Source organism: Fundulus heteroclitus, chromosome 6 (assembly GCF_011125445.2).
Source record: "Fundulus heteroclitus isolate FHET01 chromosome 6, MU-UCD_Fhet_4.1, whole genome shotgun sequence".
In the NCBI taxonomy this organism is placed as follows: Eukaryota; Metazoa; Chordata; class Actinopteri; order Cyprinodontiformes; family Fundulidae; genus Fundulus; species Fundulus heteroclitus.
This window is the reverse complement of record NC_046366.1, coordinates 33,534,637-33,560,040: the sequence shown is the minus strand read 5'-3', so window position 1 is coordinate 33,560,040 and position 25,404 is coordinate 33,534,637. Positions and strand designations below refer to the sequence as shown.

Here is a 25,404-nt window from a genome sequence, read left to right as displayed (position 1 = left end):
ATCTGTGAAACAATACCAGTCGTGAAATTTTCTAGTTCCTAAATATTCTCTGGTCACTTTTCAGTGGCATTATAACAGAGTGGAAGTGATTATGAAAGACGGCAACTCAACCAGGAAGTGGTTGAGGTGCATAAGTGGGCAAAAGTCACCAACTTCCTGCAAAGTCAATTGCTACAGACCTCCCAACTTAAAGTGGCCTTCAGATTAGCTCAACAACAGAGCTTAGAGAGTTTCATGGAATGGGTTTCCATGGCTGAGCCGCTGCATCCAAGCCACACATCACAAAATACAAAAGAATGGATGCATCGGTGTAAAGCTCATCTCCACTGGACTCTAGACCAGTGGAGTCACGTTCTCTGGAGTGATGAATCTTTCTTCTCCTTCTGGCAATCTCATGGACCAGTCTTGGTTTGGAGTTTGCTAGAACGGTACTGGTTTGACTGTATTGTGCCTAGTGTAGAAAGGCACAATACTAGTGTAAAATTAACTTCAAAGGGTGGACCAAGGTCCTAATGAACCCTACGGATTAAAAATAGGATGTCACTAGAGTTCATGTGTGAGTCAAGGCAGTGGAGCGAATACTTTTGGCAAGACAGAGTAGAATTTATCACCCAGTTCCAAGGTTTTTAACCCGACTTGATCCTTCAACTTTAAGCCACCGGATCGCCACAGAAGAACTGAAAAGAATGGCTCACTGGGTCAGTTAAGTCTCTCTCAGTGGGAGAGACAGATGGCTTTTCGGTCCGTACGAGATTGCTGGTACAGACTGATCACTTACAAAACAGGAAATGCCTGAAGAAAATGATTGTGTGATTATGAAGTGGTTGCGTCCAAACCTCCAGTTTGTACAGAGGTTTAGTCTGAGTTCAGCCTTTCTGGAGGAGTCATCACGAGGGACTCAGTAACCAATCGGAAGAGGACGTGTAATGCGGCAGAAATGCTATGAAAGCTTTTCCACATTTTTAGGACATTCTCTTCAGAGAGACATCTCTAGTTTTAAAAAATGTCAACACTGTATTGCTGCTTTAAAGCTTTCTGATTTGTTTTTAAATTGGCTGAATCAGAGTTTATACATGGGTTGAGCGGCATTTGGAGCATGGCAACTGTCAAGGTCATGTGCTTCTTGCACTTTGACGAATCAAAGCTGCCAAATGTTGGAATAAAAGTGGCTTTAACAAGACTTGTCGTTTTACAAGGACATTTTGTTAGGTCCTCAGAAAAGCTCTAAATTGGAGGATTCAGGCATTACCTCAATTTAATAGAAACAGTACAGACATAGATGGAGAAACTTAACGGCATGCGGAACGACTGAATAGATTCTCAGGGAATTCAAATTATGGCATCTTTGGTCCGGCTTCCGCAACCCTAACATTATTTTTAAACCTTTTTTCCACTGAATTGGCCATTAAAAGCTCATACTCTCTCCTTTACGGTTTGTTTTCAAAAGCCCTTCAGATTTCCACAATTCTCATTTTACATCCAGACAGGACTCGTAATTTAACAACTGCTCCTCACATCTGGCTCTACCTTCCAGGTTGCATCTGGCCGACTGCAGGTAATTGGTTATGTTCTGCGTGCCGCATTAGATGTTTAATTGGCCCGTTAATTTGATTGGCGGTTGTATCGGCCAGCTGTGCGGATGATGCTCGTCATGACGAAGTGTTATGGCAGGACATTACTGGTTCTGTGACGGCAGCTGGTGCGTGTTCAGACGAGATGACATATATCAGCGGCAGCTGCTTTAAAATGGCTGCACACAAACACACCGTCAGATATTACATCACTGTAACACTCATTTTCTGTTTATTTTGCTGCACCTGAACATGTCGGCTCCATGTCGGTCCCGGCGCTGTAACTACAACCCTACTAACTCCAGCTTTGCAATCTGTATGTCTGTACGCAACGGTACATTCTGAAACTTCTAATCATTATATTTGCCGGCAAAGATGTAAAAAAAACAAAAAAAACAAATTCATCTTTTCTTACAGTAACATAATCTCACACAGAGAATTTAGGTAATTAGGTGATTGTACAATTTAGAATAAGGAAAGAGAGTAACGTGTTAGTAAGCTTTAGATAAGGGCTGTGATTAAATTAAATAAGGTAATGCTTCTTTCCAATCAACAGCAAACGGGGTTAAATTGGTTCTTTCTGAAAACTTTTCGACACCATGAAGCTAATAACAGCTAGCGCTAGCTTGCAGCTCTGTTGTACACTGCAAAAATAGAACTAAAAATTAGAAAATATTTCTTGAAATGAGAGTATTTTTCTTTGAGTTTGAGCAGGTAAATAAGATTATTTGCCAATGGAATTCGATTTTTTACACTTAAAATAGGAACAATTCAACTCCATCATCTTATTTCAAGTGCAGTATATCTAATTATCTTATTTTAGGGGTAGAATTACTCATTCCGTTGGCAAATAATCTTATTTACCTGCTCAAATCAAGGAGAAATACATTAATTTAATTTTTTTAACTTATTTTTAGTTCCCTTTTTGCAGTGTATGGACAGTTTACAACTTCACTGATGCACATGAGCTTTATGTTGCTCTGAAACATGGGTGTCGTGCTGTTAGCTTAGCGCGTAGCAACATTGCTCTCACGGTCTAATTTTAGCGTAATTTTGACAACGTTCAGTAACGGGCCGTTACGCTGACATGCGCTAAGAACTTTCCAGGTTGGAGTCGTTGGCTTTTTAGGCTAATTTACCCCATTCATCCTCCCAGGTATTTTCCACGTTATTCAGCCGGCTGTGGATACTGCTGTGTGATTGAATACGTTGGCTTACCACATTAAATGTCAGGTTTTAGTCTTGATTTGTGCAAAAAAAAAATTCTAAATTAAAGCGACTAATAGTCTGATATGACTTGCATGTTTTTCTCTTTATGACGCATTATTTGACTGATGCGACGTATATTCAGGGGCGACTTATAGTCCGAAAAATACGGTAGATATCCAGGTGCTAAGCATCGTCCTCTGGCGGTCAGGAGGAATGAAATAGAAATGTTTTTTTAACAGTTTGATTGGTTTACTGATAAGTGTTGCGCTGTTGATATTATTTTACAAAGAATCACAAACAAGACAGCTTCTGCCCCCTGTTTGTCTCTTCTCACCCCCCCCCCCCCCCCCCCCTTTTCCCCCCTCACTCCTTCCTGGCTTCAAGCTCCAAACATCCCGATGAGTCTCTCTTCTCCTCTCCCATTCCCGGAACATCAGCCACCGTAATGGATTCAGATGTTATCCGTTGTCAGGCGTCTCATTTGAAGCATCTTGCTGCCCATAAGGGCAGCGCAGGCACCATGATGGTGTACGGCTTTATGGACTGGGGGTGTGTTTGTTAGCGTGTGTCAAACAGACCAAACAGGCCTTTTAATGGACGCCTATTTACAAGAAACTGCCGTTTCCAGTAGAGAAGGTGACATTACAAACAGTAATTAATTTTTATTTTTGATTGATCTGCGATTTTTTTTTTTCTTTTTAAATGTTTATTTTTTCAAAAGGTTGTTGAAAATTAAAAGTTTTTGGTTTGAAATTAATGGTTTTTAATCCAGAAGTATTTACTGATTTTATTTTAAATTATTTAAAAGGTCCATTTGTGGTGTGGGGGTGCGTCTGTGATATTGGGGTCCGGGTTCAGATCCCAGATGTGCCAGGAAAGGGCATAAAAACGCCTTAAATAAGGTAGCACCCAAATGACAAACCTATTTAAAGATTAAAAAGACACGAATTGTCATATTTATTATTTTAGGGGCAGAGTTAAAGCTCAGAATTGGTCTTTCTACTTTTTATTAATTTAGTTTTTAAATACTAATTAGATTTTTGTTCTGATTATATTCGATACAAAAAATCATAAGTAGTTAATAAAAAAATTATAAATTTTTTGTCTTAAGATTTTATTTAATTTTTCTTGTTTAAATTCTTTTTTTTTTTCATTTAGTTTTCGTACAATTATCACAAATATTATTGTGATTTATTTTCTCTAATTTTTAAGATTTTTTACTTAATCTTCAATTATGGATTCATTCCATATCAGCTTTTTTCTTTTTCATCTTTTTTTTTACTTAATTTAATTTAATTTAATTTAATTTCTGTTTTTTCTATATCGCTTTAAATTATTTTATTTTATTAATGTATTTCTATAATTTACTTTATTCAATTTGATTACATATACTTGATAGTTTATTCTGTTGATTTTATTTGTTTTTTTTTAAGGAAGTTAATATCAGTGTTCCATTTATTTAATTTCCTGTTGGGATTAATGAAGTATTTTTGGATTTAATTATTAGTTTATTGTGTTTTAAGCAGCTGGGATTTCTTTGGATTGGCCTGAGAGAGAAAGTTCTGCTGAAAGTTGGACTTCAGACAGGAACCAAAGTGGGAAAAGGGTTGTTGTTTAATGAGGTTTTTCCGTTGACCCCTGCAGTGGTCCACTATATGCCACCCAACAGTTTTGTGTTTCAGATCATTTTCAGACTCGTGTTGCTGAAAGTTTTTTTTTTTTTTCTAATCCTGTTGAGTTTGTTCAAAGTTCGTTTTTTGCCAGGTTGAGAAAATAGAAACAGTCAAAAGTCAGAATGGGATCTTTTTTCTAAACTTTTGGACCTATCTGTTGCGTCTTGAGTCCTCCTGGCTGACTGAGGGACCTGCTGCATGACGACACGCTGCCCGCTATGCTGTAGAAGAAGAAAAGGGGAAATGAGATAATTTGGGTGGCTGCGTGAATTAGACTAGAAGTCATTTTAGCGATCCATTGCTTCACCAATGGCCTGTAAAGACGAAACACTTAGCCAGATATACTTCTGTCTCTTTCTCATCGACTTCTGCATCTCTTTTCTTATTTCTCCTCGTCTCTTTTTATCCCCCCCCCCTCTCTGGCATCTCTTTGTGTCAGAGTGCTCTTAAAACTCACTCTTAAGACACAAATCCCTGTCGCCGGCACCTGGCTCCCACAATGGAGCTGATCAAAGGCATCCGTCTCCCCGTCCCCCTGCTCTGATGGTTCCATTATGGCTCCATAACATGAACATTCAGCCCCATTGTTTACGCCATTAGTCACACAGGCTTATGGAAAATTACTGCAATGCTGCGTTGAGAAGCCATCAAGAGGAGCGGCAGTAGCGGAGCAGCAACATCGTGCCAGGATGCTGTCTGTCACACATGCATATCTCCTCTCCTCTCCGCGCACACAAAGCTCTTATGGAGCAATAATCTGTTGCACTGTGCAGAAATGATGGCGGGTTTGGTTGCTGACCTGTTACTGATACAAGGCTGCGTTTCACAAAGCGTTGCGCAGACGGAGAAATGATGCATTTCTCCTGTTTTTTTTCATACTTAACTTTTATTTGAGTTTATTTACTTCTTTGTTTAATATCGTTTCATGTCACATTTCTGCTTATTTGCATATTCTATATGTAAATTAATCCATTGCAGAACGCAGAGAAGCACAGTAGCAGCAACGGTCGTTCTCACGCAGGACACCGCTCTGCAAACGATGAGCAGATGTCTGCTAATTTATTTTTAAGAGTTTTTACAACCATAACTGGTCACTTTAAGTGTCCCACAGTGTTTTTACATAGCAGCAACCTGAAGCCCATATTATAGTGCAATGCAGAAGTGAAAGAAACATTACACGCGATTTCTACACTGCAAAAACAGATCTAAAAATAAGTAAAATGTTCTTAAAATGTGTGTTTTTGTCCTAGATTTTAGCAGGTAAATAATATGATCTGCCAATGGAATGAGTATTTTGACCCCTAAAATAAGATAATTAGACATCATGGACTTGAAATAAGATGATAGAGACGAGTTGTTCCTATTTTAAGTGCAAAAATGTTATTCTATTGGCAGATCATCTTATTTACCTGCTCAAATCAAGGACAGATACACTCATTTAAGAAAATTTTACTTATTTTTAGTTCAGTTTTTGCAGTGTAGCTTATAAAACAAAACAACCGGCTTGGATGTTAATTTGGGGGATTTCATTTTGATACGCTGAAGAATATCCAGTCCATCAGCGTCTGTTTGAGAAGACGGAGGACATTTTGGGCTCGCCACGCGGGGAGCGACCGACGACGGCGACTAACGGCTTTCATCGCCACCCCGGTGACGACCCAACACACGGGGCGCCACAGCGACGGCAGCGCTTCACACGGACGCTGTTGGATCCCTTGGTTCCCAGAAATGTTATTGATTGCGACGTTGGAGGACGTTTGATATTTTGAAAGCAGTCCGTGACCCTGACAAGGATGAAGAGCGAGAAGATTTTGCTGGAATTGACTCACGTCGTGCTTTTATGTCTATAAAGGAAAAGTACAGCCGAGTTCATCCTGTTACAGACAAGGAGGCAGCCTGGAGAATATCGTCGTTTTAAGGGCCGATCCAGACAAATGGCTGCAGAGCCGCGCGATATCTGTAGTTTAGTTTTGACTTGTCAGAATGACATTAGCTATATGTTAAATAAAATTCATACAGTTCGTAATCTCACTAACACTGACATTTGGGGGGTGAGTAACTCTTTAACTTATTCACTGCAAAAAGAGAACTAAAAGTAAGACAAATTTTCTTGAAATTAGTGTATTTGCGCTTGATTTGAGCAGGTAAATAAGATGATCAGCCAATCGAAAACGATTTTTGGACTTAAAATAGGAACAACTCATCTCCATCATCTTATTTTTAAGTGAATATATCTAATTATCTTATTTTAGGAGTAAAAATACTAATTCCATTGGCAGATAATCATGTTTAATTGCTCAAATCAAGGACAAAAACACTCATTTCAAGAAAATTTGGCTTACTTTTAGTTGACTTTTTGCAGTGTTCTCACCCCGATCCTTGTCCACTTTTAGAGTAATGTTTTTGATTAGGTACCTGAGTTCTAGCATTTGGCTTACTCTGGCATTAAAAAGTGTCCTGCTTTGGCTATTAAGGAGGAATTTTAGTCACAGTTCATCTGCTGCAGATACAATACGCTGTCAATGTCGATTACTTAAGTGGAAATGGGTGATAAAGCAGCCAAAGTCTAAGGAAGAACTTTGAACGACCTTTAAAAAGCCCAAAAAAACTGTTGATCTGGGCCGCCTTAAAGGTTCAGGAAAGTATAGTTGCACAGTATACAGATATTGCTGGTGGTTTTAATTGTTTATAACAAAATTTGCTTTAAAAACATCATTATGGTTGATTTTAGGAGGCAACAGAGCTAATGCGATCAATATTGAAGCAGGTTGTGTCAGTGGGAGACGTGAACAGACGTGGATATTTCCCTTATGTGCGTAGGCGTTTGTTGCTGGAGTTCAGTAACTTTTTGCAGATTAGAGTAGCAACAGTGATAAATGACAGGCAACTCCTTCACAGAGAGCTCTATACCGCTTCTGCTTTGTTGTGTTGAGAGACCCGCTGATGAGTCGAGTCAGTTTTTACCCCAAAAAAACAGGCTTTTTTTTTTTTTTTTTTTTTTTTTTGGTTAATTAAAGTGATGCTTCAAGCTGTCATCTGGCCCATACACACTCCCCGCTCTTCAAGGCTCTTACACATTGCAAACTCAAAAACACATGGCTGAAACAAACTCGTGTAGCACCATCCATTGGCTCCCACATATGTGGACGGACTGGTAGCAGCTGCTGGTGTGATTTCTCAGCCTCCGATCGGGCTGTAAATGCTTTCTAGAGGTCGGCAGAGAGATGGAAAGAGGGCGGCTGATTAGATCTCCAAAGCCAGAGGGGGCCGCGTGTTTGCGAGCATCAGATCGTTCCTCCTCCAAATGGTTGTCTCGTCATTTATGGAGGGATTTTAGTTTAGTTGTGTGTTTATTTTTGTTTCAAACTGTTTTATTGAGGAATCAGACATAAAGATTGAAACATCAACAATACAAATATGTCCTCTTTTTTTTTGTGAATATGAAACATAAAGACAACACAAAATAAAAACAAAACAAAAGTGGCATAACTAAACAGGAACACTCTCAAGACCCACCCCCAACCGTTTTCCCTAGGACTTGCATCTTGTCCCACGAGGAATCAAATCAATTTCTCTTCAAATAGAGTTATCAATATATTGCCGAAGAGGTTGCCAAGTTCTATCGAATCGCTTTAAGTTATTTGCTAGTGAAAACTGTATTCTTTCCAGATGAGAGAGCCTTACCAGTTCCTCCAGCATTTTAACATTTTAACAGATGGGACCTCTGATTTTGCTAGAACATCAACATTAGCTTTATTCCTATAAGTTGTGTATTATTTTTACGCAAAGGCAGGACGGTGTCTGGAAAAATCTGAACTATGGAATTCTATTTAGAGATTTATTTTTCATGTTTGAATATGTTACAAAAGAGATTAGGCTTTACATATGTACTTTTGTTCCCTGTCCCTTTGCCTGAAGGTTTCATCCACCCATTTGTCCATATGTTGGCTCACCCATACATCCCTCCGGTTGTCCATCCACATGTTTGCACATCCATCCATTCCTCCCTTTCGTTCTTTCATCCCTTTGACTATTAGTTTATGCATCCATCCATATTTGTTCATCCACTTATTTGTCAGCCCTCCTTCCATCCATTCATTAGATTGTCGGTCTGTTCGTCCATTCACCCATCCTTCATTGATTGGATTATCCATCCTCCACCCTTTCCATCGTCCATCCAACCTTCTTTTATTCCTCTGTTGGTGCCATATATAAATATTGAACACTGTAGAATTATCCGCCACAGTGAAACAACTGCAAAACTTTGGAAATTCAAATGTTTCAGAATGTGCAGAACTCTAAAATGAGAAACATGTAGGACACTTTGAGCAAAAGTGGTTCTGCGAAAGGGAACCTTACAATTTCTCTGTATGCAATTACTCAATGGTGTAGGTGCATGTCCATTTAAACACTTAAAAATCAATTTTAAAAGATTCTAATTTATCAAATTAGGAAAGTCTAAAATGCCAAATTTAGCCAAAATGTGACAGTGGTGAAATCTGATTGGCTTTTGATATAAAACCTTTAGAGCCCGATTATAAAGACTTGCTAATGGTTTAAGGATGTTTTGGCTAGTACAGTGAAGTGTTAAGCAATTCCTAATTATTTTATAACAGCTTATGTAAGATCTAACAGCTTTGCTGATTTTATCAACATGGCTCCTAAAATTTAACTGAGCGTCCAGAATTATTGCTAAATATTTTTCTTGTGGTACTTGCTCATTAGGGACCCCAGTGATCTGAATATTCAAAGACTGTAATGACATTTTCTTAATTGAAAAGCAAATACACTTAGTTTTTTTTTGTTTTGAGAGTTAAGCAAGAGTCATTTAGCCATGATGATAATCTCAGCAAGCTGTTCTGAAGTTTTTCACTGACTACAATACTGTTTTTGTCCGATGTATAAACAATGGTTTCATCAGCATACATTTGCAGGTTAACTTCAGGACAGATTTCAGAAATACTGTTAACATACAAACTAAAGAGGACTGGACCTAGGATAGTTCCTTGTGGGATCCCAGTTACTATTTTACGAAATACAGATTTACTGTTATTAACGACGACACATTGTTCACGATCTTTCAGATATGATTCCAAGCAAGACAATGATCGTTCCGAAAAATTAAATGATGAAAGCAGTGAGATCAGTAAGTTGTGATTCACCGTATCAAAAGCTTTTTTTAAGTCGATTAGATCTAATCTCCACCGAATCTCTAATATTAGGTGTATTTACACTGCAAAAATGGAACTAGAAATAAGTAAAATATTCTTTAAAATGAATGTATTTGTCCTTGATTTCAGCAGGTAAATAAGATGATTTGCCAATGGAATAAGATTTTTGCACTTAAAATAGGAACAACTCATCTTCATCATCTTATTTCAAGTGCAGGATGTCTAATTATCTTATTTTAGGGGTCAAAATACACATTCCATTGGCAGATAATCTTATTTACCTGCTCAAATCAAGGATAAATACACTAATTTTAAGAACATTTTACTTATTTTTAGATCCGTTTTTGCAGTGTACATATTTTTTTAACAACATACATAATTGCTAATGTATCTATCAGTACAAAAAAGGCTGTTTAAAAAACAACAACATCAACACGAGGAATCTAAAGGGGTTTTACCGCTGCTAAGGGGTCCCTGGCCACGAAAAGTTTGAGCACCCCTGATGTAGGAACCCTGACAAACACACGCACAAAAAAAAAAAAAAGCTGTCTTCTTCTCTCTTGCTTCCACGCTGAGCTGCTCTCAGCCCAGTCAATCACGCAGGTATTTGATATTCATGGTCTATCAGCATGGAGCTACAGCGAGGCGCATCAGAGTGATTGGGAGAGAGGAAGCAAGGTGAGGGGAGAGTGGCGGAACGAGCAAGAGCTGAGAGTGACGACGGGGAGGTGTGGAGGGTGGAAAAGAGGAATTAGAGAGTGATGGACGGATTAGGACGAGATGGGAGATTTTCTCTTGAATTAAAAGATGGATGACGGAGCAACCACAATGGCCATATATGAACCTGGGCAGTCCAGAAGTCACGGTGTGTAAGACGGTTAAGGAGAGGGGCTAGGCATGGAAACGGCGGCGGTAAATACAGCGGCTGAATAGTCTGAATCCGAGCGTGAACATGTGGAGATAGATGCTACAGTAAGCAGCCAACAATGGTCTCCACGCTTGACTTCTCTCCGCCAATTACACCCTTCACTGCCTCCTTTTCACCTCCATCATTGTCTCTTTCTGTCTCGCGGCAATAATCACCTCCCCTCTTCATTCCCCTACTTTCTTTTTTATTTTTTTTTATTTTGTTCAAGTAACTTTTCCAGAAGCCATCAAATTGTCCGGGCTGTGTGAGTTTTCTGCCGAACTCCTAATCATTTCACGCACTGAGAGTATAGAGGAGGGAAGTGTTTGAGGAGGATAAAAGTGGAGAGGTGTTAAGTTAGATTTCTTGAAATGCTAACAACCGAGACACCTGTTGAATACAAAGAAGGAGAAAGGCTTTGTGAGTGTGAGACGTGCATTAGATGTTCAAATTAGAGCTGGATCAGGGGTACAAGAGATCAAGAAACGAAATACAGAAAGATTCAGATGTTCAGATGAAGTGAAAAAGACATAAACCTCATTTCAGAGCATTACGGGACATTTCATGAAAACAGAAAGATGTATTACTCAATAAAACATGTTAAAAGCTAAAAAAAAATACATAACAGCTGACAAGAAAAGGGAACAATATAACAAAAAGAGATGAAACAGAAGCACAAATACTCAAAAACAATCAGGGTTCCTCCTCAGCCAGGAAGAGTATACTTTACAGACCTGGAAAGGCAAAGAAAAAAATAGTTTCAGCAATATTTAGTATTTCCAGATATTGTTTATTTTTTTTACAGTGTTTCAATCTAATTTCAGTGTTTTGTTTTTTTTTTGTTTTTTTTTTGCTGGTCTTAAATAAATGTTGCATGTAAAAGGGCTTATATGCAGCCATCCATTTGCCAATGTGTCTGTCTGTTGATCAATCCATCCATCTGCCGGTCAATTTGTTCTTCTATCCATCCCTCCATCTTTCCATCCTGGCTGCTGGGTAACAGATGAAAACTCAGTCTTCTAATAAAAACACCAAACTGTTTCTAAAGAAGCTTTTTTTCCCCATTTTTATTTAAGTTCCTCGAACTTCCCAGTTCACTTCTTATGAGTACAGAATAACTGATTGCAGGTCAGATAAATACCTTTTGCGATTTCGCCTCTTCATCACCGGCTGGACATCCGCCAATTACACCGTCGCGTTTTGATTGAACACTATCCAATAAAAATGCAAAGCCAGTCGTTTTTCTTTCTAAAATTCATGCTACGATGTTTGCAGATGACATTTCGATCTGCAGTCAGAGCAGGAAACGGGTGGCGGAAAAGCTAGAGAGATGGAGGTTTGCCCTGGAAAGGAGAGGAATGAAGGTTAGCCGTAGCACGGCGATGATTGAACGAGAGGGACCCAAGTAGAGCCGTGAGGTTAAAGCTAGCAGAGACAAAGACGGTGGAGGATTTTAAGTACTTAGTCAGCAGTCCAGAACAATGGCGAGTGTGAAAAAGAGGTGAAGAAAACGTGTCAAAGCAGGGTGGAGCGGGTGGAGAAAAGTGTCAGATGGTGTTGCATGATAAGGGTGTCGGAGAGACTGGAAGGAAAGGTGGACAAGACGACGATAAGACCAGCGGTGTCTGGTTTAGAGACATTGGCACTGAGGAAGCAGAGTTTGAGGTAGCAGAGATGAAGATGGCGAAGTTCTCTTTGAGAATGACGAGCGTGGATAGGATCAGGAGTTTGTACAGCACAGGGACAGCTCATGCCAGATGTCATGGAGGTAAAGCTAGAGAGACTGAGATGATTGGGACATGCCCAGACGATGGATGGGGACTAAAGTGGTGAATGGATGCTGCGGCTGGAGCTGCCAGACAGCAGGCCTGCTAGCTCTTCTCACACCAACTACCGGTGGATGCAGAAGGTAGGGTTAGATAGAGGCTACTGACTCGGTGTGGCAACCCCTAAAAAAGGAAAAGCCGAACAAAGAAAATGCTTAATATGTTTTATTCCATTTTGATTGATTATTCTAAACTCTCGTCATACTTTTTACTCTCCTGTCACAGCCACTTTGAAGAAAAAAGCTCTTGGAGACACTGGTTGCTCCCATTATGGATAATCTTGAAACTTTGAATTATTATAAGCTTTAAAATTGGGCCAGAAATACACTCATGGTATTGTTTTTATTTGAGCAAGCTGTTAAAAAAAGCTGTTTAGTCCTGGCTTTTATCATAGTTTTTCTTTTATGCAGCTACATTAATTATATATTTAAGGAGCAGAACTTATTGAACATAATAACGGTTTTGGGGCTAATTCACTGAACGCTTAGATTCTTTTCAGGACTTTGGGTTTGATCTTATAACTTTTTTAAGTATAGATGATAACTACGACAGAACAGGACGGAGTTTTGTAGAGAAAGAGAGAGAAAGAGAGGTAGAGATGAAAGTTGTGACAAGAACATGAGCAGAAATAGTTGAGAAAAAGAGTGAAGAAGTTAGAAAAGTAGCATAAAAAGAGCCAGGTGAATAAAAACAATAGAAGGCTGTGAAAGGAAAAGGTGGGACAAAGTAAAAGATATATACGTTCAGTCTGAAAGGATGGTAGTGTCTCTCATTTTGTGTTCCCCGTGGATTCATTCCTTTCTGGCGGTCCTTCATTCACACTCACTCGCCCGCTCGCTCTGTCATTGTCATGCTCGCACTTTCTCGTTCTTTTCACCCGTTTCTTCTCGCCTCCTCGCCTTTTCACCCTCGCTGTGCTTGTCTCTGTCCCTCATCTCTCCAGCACGTCACTCCTCTCTCTCCCCTCACCTTCATTCAGCTTCTCTTTGTGCAGTCTTGCTTCTCTCCAGCAGCTGCGTTTAATTTAATTTTACCTTGCAGCATTTTCCTCCATTCTCCCTTTTTTCTTTACCCCTGCCTTCATTTTTATTATAAAATCCTTTGAAATATTTAGAATATGTGACCCTAATGTACATCTAAAAGGTTCAGCTGAATGATCTGTTTTTGCTCAACAAAATGAAGAATACGTTTTCTCATCTGGAAAGAGCTTAATCTTTTATATGGAAGTTATTCCTGTCAAAAACATTATTGTATTGGTAAAAGTTGAACTTCCAATAGTTTTGCAAATCTTCTTATATAGTATTATGGTAAATTTCACTTTTGTTTTTTCTTCCTCTGATTGTTTAATTAGTATTTTGTTTGTGTGATTTTGGGCCTGGAATACCCCATGTCTTCAGTAGGTTTATATTTTATTTTACTAATCTATATTTGCAAGATGTTAGGTTTGCATGTTGTCCTTATTCAGGCTCTGGCAAGTGTGTTCATGAGACTAGGATAGAGCTGAGCTAATTCTAGCTGCTCATATATTGTTATCTAGCTAGTATATCTAACAAACAACTTGACTGATGGTTTTATAACTAGTAAGTTAACAAATAACCGCTGAGTCATTTTTGCAAACCAGAGGTAATCTAAATAGCTGACGCATGCTTTCAAGCCACCGACTGATATCCAACAAAAAGAGGCTTGCAAGCTAAAAATGCTTTACAACTACAAGCCAAAAGCTGAATGAAGTCCAAGGCATGCTTGTAAACTACAAACTTCATTTATTATTTAATCTTTATGTATTTAAGATAGAAAGTAGGCTTTTTACAGGAGGACCCTGGCCAAGACGGTAGTACAGTTCTGGCTTTATACAAAATTTCAACATGAAAGCATACAATAAGTTTACGTTAACAGCTACTAGTAGATTTATTAATTTAAACTACAAGCTGTCAGCTTTCTACCAAGTCAGCCTAGTCAACTACAAGCCATAAGCTATTTAACTACCAAGCTGTGCATGAAAACTACAAGTTATGATTGATCAACCCTAGTAAACTACAAGCTAACGACCGATAACGAATGCTTATAAACTATGAGCTAACACTTGTAAACTACAAGCATGGCGCATGCAGCTAATAGCTGTATGATACTTTTAAACTAAACTAAAAGCCAAGAACTAAATAACCAGCTTCTGGTTATAAGCTGTAAGCTAACAGCTAAACCAGGGTCATCATTTAAATTCCCAACTGTAAGCTAACAGCTAAACCAGGGTCATCATTTAAATTCCCAACTGTAAGCTAACAGCTAAATAACCACTGAGTCATGCTTATAAATTACAAGCCAGCTGCTAACTAATTAAGTCACGTTAACTACAAGTCACAAGTAAAGGAACAAGTGAGTCATGCTTCTAAACTATAAGCTAACAACTTTGTGATCTTGGTAAACTTTAGACTTAATGGAAATTGAGCTTGTAAGAAATAAATGCCAACTTTTTTCCTTACAAACTGTTATAACAAAAGCTGTATTTTTTTATTTTTTTGAAAAGCATTAGGGCAACAACCAAAAAAACACCAACTGTTAATTCTTTCAATGTTCAGGTTTCTATAGTTAAATTCTTCAGAAAACTCGTATGAATTTTGATTCAATAATTGAGAAATTATGATATCGGGCTGAGCAAGCGATTAAATATTTTTTCCATCTCTGAACGTAGGTAAAAGATGGTAGATTTATGTTTTCCTAAATCCCTCACAAGATAAGGCTTTAATGTTGCTACAACAAGCTGCTAACTCAGTTTTTTACATATACTGATGGTCTTAGATCTCACTAAACTCATGTGAGTACATTCAAAGCTCCTTCAGACAAAGCACACGAGGTGAAAGAAGCACTACAAAAGAAAGCTTCTTGCTTGAACCCGTCATGTCCAGTAACATCTAAAAACTAGAGGCTTTCCAATGATGTTTGCACAACCTTGTAGCACCGTTCCCAATGCAGTAAGATATGAGCATGTCCGCAAAAACACAGCTAGGAGTGCCGGGCGCTCATACGCACCAGGCTGAATATACACAACGAGCAAGACAGCACTTCCTGTTGAAACAGGAAGTTGCAATCTGGATTTTTTTTCCCCCTCTAAAACTAATTATTTATTATGCTATACCATTATTTCCAGCAACTTTACATTACATAGCTGCTGTTTCATTAATGTTTTACTTATTTTATGTTTGCAAATGTTGTTTTGTAGAACATCTGTAAAAACTAAAAGAAAAACAACACCTAGGCACCGTCACTTTCTGCAGAACAAAGAGGCTGTGGGAGTGGTTCTAGGCAGCTTGACTTCTTTTTGTGGGGTTGATTTAACTGGTTATGTTTGTTTTCAATAGGTTTTGACTTCATATTTATTTTGTTTATAATTCCAATGTGTTTTTGTTTTTTTGTTAAGTCTATTTGAATTCAAATTATTCTAATTGGAAACAAAAGGACACAATTTAGCAAATTTTATCTTCATTTTATTGGTTTTATGGTGTGCACAAATGGCTAAATTGTGCCAAAATCATATCACTCACTAAAACCTCTGAGTAAAAATATGCTTCAACTGATTCAATCATTTGCTGCACTTACATTCAAGATGTAGGTCTATCAAATCTGGGGCTTCTGCTAGGTTTAAAGAGGGTTTTTGATGTATTTTGTAATGTTTATGTAAAAAACTGGGTGAGGCTCAAAAAATATTCTTTTATGTCAGCTTTGCGCAGATACCAAAAGTTTACATTTAGACTGTATAGCTGTGGAGGTGTACTTGAGTTATATCGGGTATGCAATGTCAGGCGGAAATTGCTCCTAAGCTCCTCTGGGCTTTGATTTCAAACAATATTACCTGTTTTGCATCACTGTTACTTTTAATTTAATTAGTTTGACTGTCTTTCTCACTGAGCCAATATGCTGTTATACAGGTTTAAGTAGTCCACACTGACTTTTGTTAATTATCCTAAATTTTAATTTGTAAGACTTGTTTGGATATGACTTTTTAAAGTATCTTATATTTCCAAAAGCCTCCAAAAAAATAGATTCAGATAGCTTATTTTTTTTTTAAGCATTAGTTTGTTTCTCTGAGATATACAACCGTAATTGTTTTTTTTTTTCCTTCCCTGTTTTCTCCCTTTCTTGCGTTTCCTCTCATTCATCTAAACTCCATCTTCATTTGCCCCCCCCCACACCACCACCACCACCCTCCTCCACTATGCCTCCATCCCTTTTTTCTCCCGCCTCCATTTTACGAACAGTAATTCCATCTCTCCCCCAGCAAACAAAGGGGGCTAATGACATGCTGACACCGAGCCTGATGATTGAATTCATTAGGCGTGCACAATAATTGCCAGGCGGCAGCGTGCGCGCACCCTTCTATTCACAGGACAGCTGTCAAATAACAAGCAAGAGAGAATGGCTTTTTATTGTTGCTCTGGAATAGAGGGGTGAGAGTGAATATAAGGAATGAAGTGAGAGAAGCACCTGTTGTAGAGGGAAGCGCGAGGAAGCTCTCAGCATGTCAATTAGGCTGATGTGTTAGCGCCGGGTTGCTGGGAAGTTTACCGCCTGGGTGACATCCGGGTTCAGGTACAGGTTTTACGCTACTTCTTTTTCCAACAGATGAGCTTCTGTTAAGATCCCTGCACATTTTCAATAAAGATTAGATTAAGGATATAAGTATTTGGACATATATGATGTTTATATTTCTACTTTCTTTATAAGAAAGCAGCACACCCACTAAAACAAGCACAGTACAAGAAGCAGCACGGCCAACTTTACTGCACTGCACATAAATGCGGCACACTGGCTATCATAATTATAGCTCCCAGGAAAAAACTTGTACACTCTGAAATCAGGAAGGAGATGTCAGTCAAGTGTGCTGCTGACTGCGGTGAACCAGACAGCATAATAAGTTCTGAGGGGGAAAAGTATTTTTTTTTTTCTTCTCTGTTTTTGCTGGACTGCAGGGCTCTGTGAGTTAGCTGCTGCCAGCCACCGAGCCGACTGGTGAAGTGGTTCTGTACCGTGTTTTTAGGTAGACATTCCTCCTCCTGACACATTTGGAAACCAGCTTTAAAAACGTATTATACTGCTGGGCCAACTTTTTTTTGCAACTCCCAGGAAATTGTGCCAATTTTGACTAGGTATGAACGTTGTTTATAAGTTGTCAGGTTTTTTTTTTTTACTTGTCAACGAATGGCTGTCAGTTTTACTATTTAAACAAACAAAAAAAAAAAAAAACACATCATGAAAATTACACGCATCTTAATCTACTTCTAATCTGCTCAGTTCTTTTATTTCCAGGTCCGACCATTAAAAACTTGCCTGCTTGCTTGGTAAAACGCTGCTGTTGTTGCACAGGTTGCCAACATGTAGCAGGACTAAGGAGTGTTGCGAGGCAATGCGTCACTTTCAACGTCTTACGCAATCACCCAGATGCATGCCTCACCCACAGATGTAGCGGCTTTATTCACACTAAGGCGGTCCCAGTTAACTACCGGGAATGATACTAGGCCTTGACCCGATAGGTTGCCAGGTTTTACCCGGTAAATCGGTTCTGAGTTATTCACACATAACCCTGGTAAATTACTGGGTAAGGTTGTAAATGTGAAATTGGCTTTTGTTTAACTATTAGCTCGTTAGTTTACACGCAGGGTCCTGGCGTTAATTAGTTGTTAACTTGATAATTTGCTGTTGGCTGGTGTAGCTCTGTCTGAAGGTAAATAGATGCCATGCAGGCACCCTAATGGCGTCGTTACTGTAATCATAATGCATCATGTGGAGATCCAAGTGTAATCTGTGTTGCAGTACTTCTTGGTCATCATTTTCTAACTCTGGCTGGTTATTCTAATAGTTTTTATTTATATTCGCAAACGCCACACGCAATAAAAAACACAATATGCCTAGATATTACGTAATCATCAACAGATGGGCACGTTTTATGTCAGTGAAACTCTGTTTTGCACCTGCAGATGCTTCACAGTAAAAAAAAAAAAAGCTCCTTTAACATATTTGTTACTTGAGATTCATCTCGTTGAAAATGTTTGCATGCAAGAATAAAAATGTTGCATAAACTCATTGTTGAATGTATCTTACAGAAACAATGCAGTATCTGCCAATAATGATAAGGAATTACTGTTAGAGTGCATTGTACAACCTCTACCTGCTGTAAAATGTTTTGATGATTTATAATATAATTGCAGCTGCGCTTATGGATCTTTTTTTTTTTTTTTGTCTCTCCCTGTTATAGAAAGCAGATGAGGATGAATTAGTCCTGACTCCTGATGGGACCAGGGAGTTCCTGACCTTTGAGATCCCGCTCAGTGACTCGGGTTCTGCAGGTTTGGGCGTCAGCGTGAAAGGCAACCGCTCCAAGGAAAACCATGCAGACCTGGGCATATTTGTCAAATCAATCATAAACGGCGGCGCAGCCTGCAAGGTAGTGAACGCCTCGTTGTTCCTGAGTTGTTTAAGTGAAAGGGAATGTTGTTGTCGGTTTTTCATTTATAGACCACCGTTATTTTTTTGTTGGACCAACAGGATGGACGACTGAGAGTAAACGACCAGCTGATTGCCGTCAACGGGGAATCTCTGTTAGGGAAGACCAACCAAGACGCGATGGAGACGCTGCGGAAGTCCATGTCAACCGAAGGCAACAAGCGTGGGATGATCCAGCTTATAGTGGCCAGACGAGTTGCCAAGAGAAATGAGGTAAGGAATGACGGGCTGGACTCATTTGCGTCTTTTATATATTGTGTGTGTGTTTTCCAATAAGTTGGTGAAGATCATCCAGGTCATGATGTATCCAAAAAAGGTTAAAAAAATAAAACAACTGGACTTTTATAGACTTCAGGCCTTATTGGAGATTAGATTCACTTAAGATTCACAATTACACACCTTCACGTGTGGAGGTGTGAATTAGGGTGAGACTTGGCAAGAATCAAACCTATAGCTGAGTTGTTAGTTGCTCAAAGTTGAAACCTGAGTTTTAAAGTTGGTTACCAACTTTAAAACTCAGGTTTCAGGTCTATAAAGCTGGGAACTCCACACTCCAGACATTTTGAACTGAGAAAGCTTCCTGGATGGGAAGCAAAACGTCTTCAGGCCCCCCAATAGAAGTCCAGTTGTTTTTATCTTTTAACCTTTTTCGGATTGTATTTTCCAATAATAGATGGTATAGAAAACATGGTTTTGGAAACGTTTTACAAACGAACATTAGGGAACCGGTGTGTGTACGTGTGTTCAGACCCGATAGTCGATACGCTGCACATCTACATAGTTAAATCTTTTAAAAAGTTTTTCTTCATTGTAGGTATAACAGATGCTCACTCAGATACGAAGGAGCGCGTCTGTGGTCAACAGTTTGGAAGTATTACCAATTGGATTTAGGTGTAGACTTTGACTGGTTCGTGTTTAGCTCTACTCCTTTCCATTGTGGCTCAGGTTTGCTGTATCACCTACATAACTAGTGGGTTAGGCAAATGGGACTTTCTTTTTTTTTTTTACTTTCCAACAATAGCTTTATTGTTTCCCATAAAGGCCACATTTGTGGAGTGTACAGCTAATAATTATCCAGTGGACATATTCTCCCACCTGAGCTGTGGGTCACTGCAACTCCTCCAGAGTTACCGTAGGAAGAGGTCTTGTTGGGGGCTGTGCTCAGGTGATGGATTGAACTGTGAGATCCAGCATTAATATCTGTTCGTCTGCAGCATAACATCCGACTAAAACACGCAGAGGTCTGCAGTCGTAGGAATACTATAAATATAAAAGGCTGGAGTTGCTTGCCACTGTTAGATTGAAGTGTTTGCTTTTCCTGTGGCTTCTGAGTTGAGGTGTAAACCTTGGATTCGCGGCGACCCTCTCGGTGATGAAGATGCAACACCCCCGCTCAGCAGACCACCCGGTGCTGCTCGTGTGAGCACGGGTTCATTATTTCATGCGGTAACAGAAAGTTTTCAGGTCACACTGACACGCCTCCCAACGGGGAAAGGTGGAGAAATGAAAACGGGCCTCGGACGGTAGCGGCACAACTTTTTTTTCCTTTTCTGCCTCTCTTCAATGTCATGTCTTTACATTCCCCGTACGCCTCGGCCTGTCGCCCGCTTGAAAGCCGCCGCCGAGCGAGTGTTGGCGTGCACGTGTAACGCCTCTGGCACTACCAGGCTTCCCCGCTCTCGTTTTCCAGCCCGGTGTGTCAAAGTTTAGATTTCCCCTCGGTCCGGCTGGTAATTGAAAGCAGAGGCTGAGCCTGGAGGCGTTTTTTTTTTTTTTTTTTTTTTTGGCCGTGCGTCAACGCGTATGCACATGTTTGCATCAGCCTCTCGTTTATGTATGCATATAAGGGCAGCGAAGTGTGCAGTGTGTGCGTCCAATCAGTGTGTGTTTTCATATGTTTTCAGGGCTTTTTTTTTTTTTTTTTTTTTTTTTTTCCCCTGTGTTTGCCTGAGAGAGGCCCGTGTGTACGTGCGTGCTGTTGCACCTCAGACCTGTCGAGCGGCGAGAGCATAAGACATAAATAAAATTCAGTCTCTCTGTGTTTGTTTCACATGCACAGCTGGAGGCGAGGCCGGAGGCGGCCCAAGTGTCTGGCTATTTATAAGAAAAACGGTCCACAGCGCTAGGTAAACAGACGGATAGAAAACAATTTAATACACTTTGACTGTACAGAGATGATTTACAGAGCCTCTGCGGAGTTGCCGCGGAATAACAGCATCCTCCCCCAGCTGTCAGTCAAATATTAAAAAGAAAAAAAAAACCTTATATTGACTAATTACCGTTGGATGAGAGCCTCGGCTCATTCTTGACATTTTCCTGACATACGGGATCAAGTAATCCTGTATTTACATTCCTCCCCATGTCTCCATCCCCCCCCCTGACAGCCGATCTCAAATCAATCTGCGATGTTTGTCGCTGCATAAATCACGAGCCCAACTGCTTCCGCTGCTTCATCCAAGCCCAGAAACGCGCGCAGCACGGAGAGCAGCGCACTTCCACACCGCCGCCGGCCTCCCCGCTGGGAGCGGGCGCTTCCCCGAGCTCAGCCGTCAGCCTGAATATGCAATGAGCTGCGGCATGATTTGTCGATGCGCTGTCGGCCTGCTAAGCCCCCCTCTGCTATTACGGAGGCATTTCAGCCCCGCTCCTCCGTCGGCCAATTCATTAACTACCTCATTTGGAGTCAAGAGCAGCCAGCAGTCACTGCACCATATGGCGACCTTTGAAATTAGTTTGTTTCCGAAGTTGATTTGTTGGCTCCGTGTGAATTCCTGATTGGATTTCTGCTTTCTGCCGTGATTTCAGTCGTCGGTGCACCTTTTTAAGGCGAGGAAAACAATGACACTGCTAATGAAGCTCTAATCTGGCATTAGTGAAACCTGGACTCCATCACGACTAGCTCACTGATTAATGTTTGTCCGTCTCCTAAAGGTTGTTTAGGGCTGGTTTTCTAAAATCTATTTCCAGTTTATGTTGGATGCGGGTTTGTCCAGGTTTGTGTTTTTACAAAACTGTTGGTATGGAAACATTTTATTTGTACTCAAAATTGTTTATTTTGAGTACATATACTTCAATAAACATATATTGAAGTAGTGCTACTCTTACGTGAGTTAAATTTTTGGCCACTCTACCCACCTCTGCCTTTTGTAGCCCTCACATTCATGCTCCCTCATAAAAGTCAGACCTGCACTGCAAAAACAGATCTGAAAATAAGTAAAACGTTCTAAAAGTTAGTGTATTTTTCGTTGATTTGGACAGGTAAATAAGATTATCTGAATGAGTATTTTGACCCCTTAAATAAGATAATTAGACATCCTTCACTTGAAATAAGATGATGTAGATGAATTGTTCCTATTTTAAGTGCAAAAATCCTATTCCATTGGCAAATCATCTTATTTACCTGCTCAAATCAAGGACAAATACACTAACTTGAAGAACATTTTACTTATTTTTAGTTCCGCTTTTGCAGTGTGTTTGTTTACATCGGGATCCAGTCCTGCGGTGGTTATTGCAACACCTTAACCGTTTAGTAAGAGCCACGGATCATTGGTCAAAGACCTTTTTGCCAAAATCGAATCCCAGCCTGGCCAGTTACAGCCATCGATTGCGGTAATTTGGCTCCGGTATTGACCCCGGCGTTATCTCTTGTTGCATGATGCCAGCCACGGTGGTTATCTTCATAGCGAGGGGGGACTGTCATCAGTCAGCAAGAAATGCAGGAGCCATTGCAAATCAATGGAGTCAACGATCCAATGGACAAACACCGAGGCCAGAGACACCCACGCCAGCCACCATGTGCGTGCACCGTCTCAGGCCGTGGACGGGAGCTGCTGGGTGACAGACTCTGCAAATGGTCTATTTGTCCAGCAAACAATGAAGTGTCATCGCGGGTCTGGAGGGAAATGTCAGGACGGTGGCAAGTTAACCTTCTTCTGCATGGCTCGGCGGGCTTGTTAGCAGCCGGTGAGTCAACGGCCTGTTGAAAATCTGGGCTCATTTGTTCTTGTTATCACACAGGTCGCATTAGCATGGGAAAACTGCTCTTGTGCTCATCCATTAGTGTTTACAACGTTTTAGCAAGGCTGCTTCCCCTCCAGGCATATTTTCTTTTGTTTTAATGTCACTGAGATGTTTTTTTTTTTTTCTTTTTTAACACTCTGCACTGTGAAAAGCTTCTGTTTTGTTTTGGTCCACATTATCCATAGACATGTAGGAAAATAAACTGGACTGGATTCTAGAGAAATATACCAGTAAAGCTGAATTAATTTTCTTAGTGATCTTTTTCCTCTCACTACATTAAATATTTGTAGACATACATGACATTATGTACCCTACTGATAAACAAATGTACCTTTATATATTACCAATATACCAACAATGTTAACTATACAATATTGTGTATAGTTGCTCTAAAATAGCAGAGCACACTTAATTTAATGTTCTAGTAACTCAAAAGTATACTAATACAGTGTATGACAACAGGTACAGTTTCTAAAACTATAATCCTGCAATAAAATGCATCCAAATGCATCACCACAAGTAGTCATTGCACTGGTTTTCCTGTTTTTGTTGAGGTGACTTGATTCTCACACTTCATACAGTTACACACAAGTTAAAAAGCGGACAACAATGGTTTCACATGTAGGTTTAAAACCTGGTTTCCAAGTAATATTTAAAGCCTTTCATATCAGAGAAGAACACCTTTGAAAATCTATGTACCATATTTTTTCCTAAGTTTATGTTTTTCCGGAATATTAGTCGCATCAGTCAAAAAATGCGTCATAAAGAGGAAAATAACATACTGTATATAAGTCGCACCGGACTATGCGCATTTATTTAGACATTTATATCACACAATCCAACACATTGACATTTAATCTTGTAAGACAATTTATTAGATTACACAGCTGCATCCACAACCGTCTGAAAAACATAGAACATAACTGGGAGGTCTGAATGTGGTAAATTAGCATAAAAAGCCACCATCTCCAACCGGGAAGGTTCATGCCAGCGTAATTGAGCTTAATGGCCTGTTAAGCTCAAATACTAAAGCAGTTATGCCAAAAGTTATCAAACGTACACTGAAAATAGACGGTGAGCGTGACGGTGCTACGTTCTAAGAGCAACATAAAGCTCAGTGAATTTGTAAACCTCCTGGACAACAGAGCTGTTAGCTAGCGCTAGCTGCTATTAGCTTCACAGCCAGCACAATAACACGGTTCTGTCGTGGTCTGGGTCCTTTAAGCTGCACCACACAACGCTCTGCTGTGTGAATATATACTGAAACAGCGAAACAACAAACAAACATGTTGACTGTCTTTGTTGCCTATTAATGTTAATGTTTCAATACATTTTTAAGTGATACAACAGCAGGATATAGTTTACTCAAGCCTAGTGAGCCTTCTTGTGGATATTAGACGCTAATGTTTACTCCTTGGTTCATATTGGTCAGGATCATTTAAATTTGATATACAAGTCGCAGGATCGGCCAAAAATGTAAAAAAAAGTGTGACATGGTCCAATAAATACGGTAATGAAGAAGGGGCAAGATAAAAATGATCTATTTCTTATGCGGTAAATATGATGTACTATCAATTTCTGATTCAGAAATTGATAGTACATCATATTTATCCATTAATTAGAATTAGATTAGAATGCATTCTGAATGAATCTGCATTAGATTCAGAAATTGATAGTCTGACATTGATAGTCATTATAGTCTGACATGAGAAATCCCTTTATATATTAAAGTGGATATTGTTGCCATTGAAAATATGTGACCTGGGACAATATCTACATTTGTGGGAATATTTGCAAGCCTAGCTTGTACCAGTCAATTTTTGAAGGCTACTAAACCTTTCCCCATGCTCGAAGGCAACAGCTGGGACACTTGATTGAATGTTAGAAATGAGCAGGAAATGGTCCAATTTGGATTCAGCCTAAATGTAATGGCTCGTCGCTTTCTTTCAGGAGTCTCCAGGGAGCCCGCTGGGACCTCAGCAGACGGTTAACACCAGTCTGGATGATCACGAGCGCAGGATCTCCCACTCTCTCTACGGTGGCCTGGAAGGCCTCGATGACAACTTGATGCCACGTCAGGGAATGATTCCACGCACAATAGGTACGGTGGAGGTTTTTCCCGTTTTCCCCCTCTTTAAGTAAGTGCTGCTTTTCAGGTGGAACGGAGAAGAGCTGGTGGCTCTTCTAAAAGGGTGTGTATTGTGCTTTTTAATGTCTGCCTTTTCACATTTAAACCATTCAGTTGTTGCCTATGTAAAGTGGAACTGCAATGCACCTCAGGACAGGCGTCTGAGATCAACTCGTTTTGGTCTCTTTAAATCAGGGGTGTCAAACATACGGCCCACGGGCCGGTTTCGGCCCGCCAAACAATTTAGTCAGGCCCGGTGGCTAAATGCATTATCATTATTAAAAAATAAATACATTTCCAGCGTCCTGTCTGACAATGTGGCAATAATAATTGTTGTCTTAATGGCAAAAAGAGCTCATCAGATTTGACTTTCACAAGTGGAGCAGTACTGCTTTTGCCATAGT

At 39.8% G+C, this 25,404-nt stretch overlaps 1 protein-coding gene across 7 annotated transcripts in view; it reads left to right on the top strand.

Moving 5' to 3' along the window:
- The window catches only part of LOC105930934 (partitioning defective 3 homolog), a 343,689-nt gene that overhangs the window by 167,548 nt on the left and 150,737 nt on the right, over positions 1-25,404 (top strand). For all 7 annotated transcript variants that reach the window (XM_012869384.3, XM_036138632.1, XM_036138633.1 and 4 more), the window contains 3 exons: positions 18,605-18,793; positions 18,895-19,065; positions 24,823-24,973. In XM_012869384.3, coding sequence (XP_012724838.2) covers positions 18,605-18,793; positions 18,895-19,065; positions 24,823-24,973 — 511 coding nt within the window. The remainder of the gene's footprint in view (positions 1-18,604; positions 18,794-18,894; positions 19,066-24,822; positions 24,974-25,404) is intronic.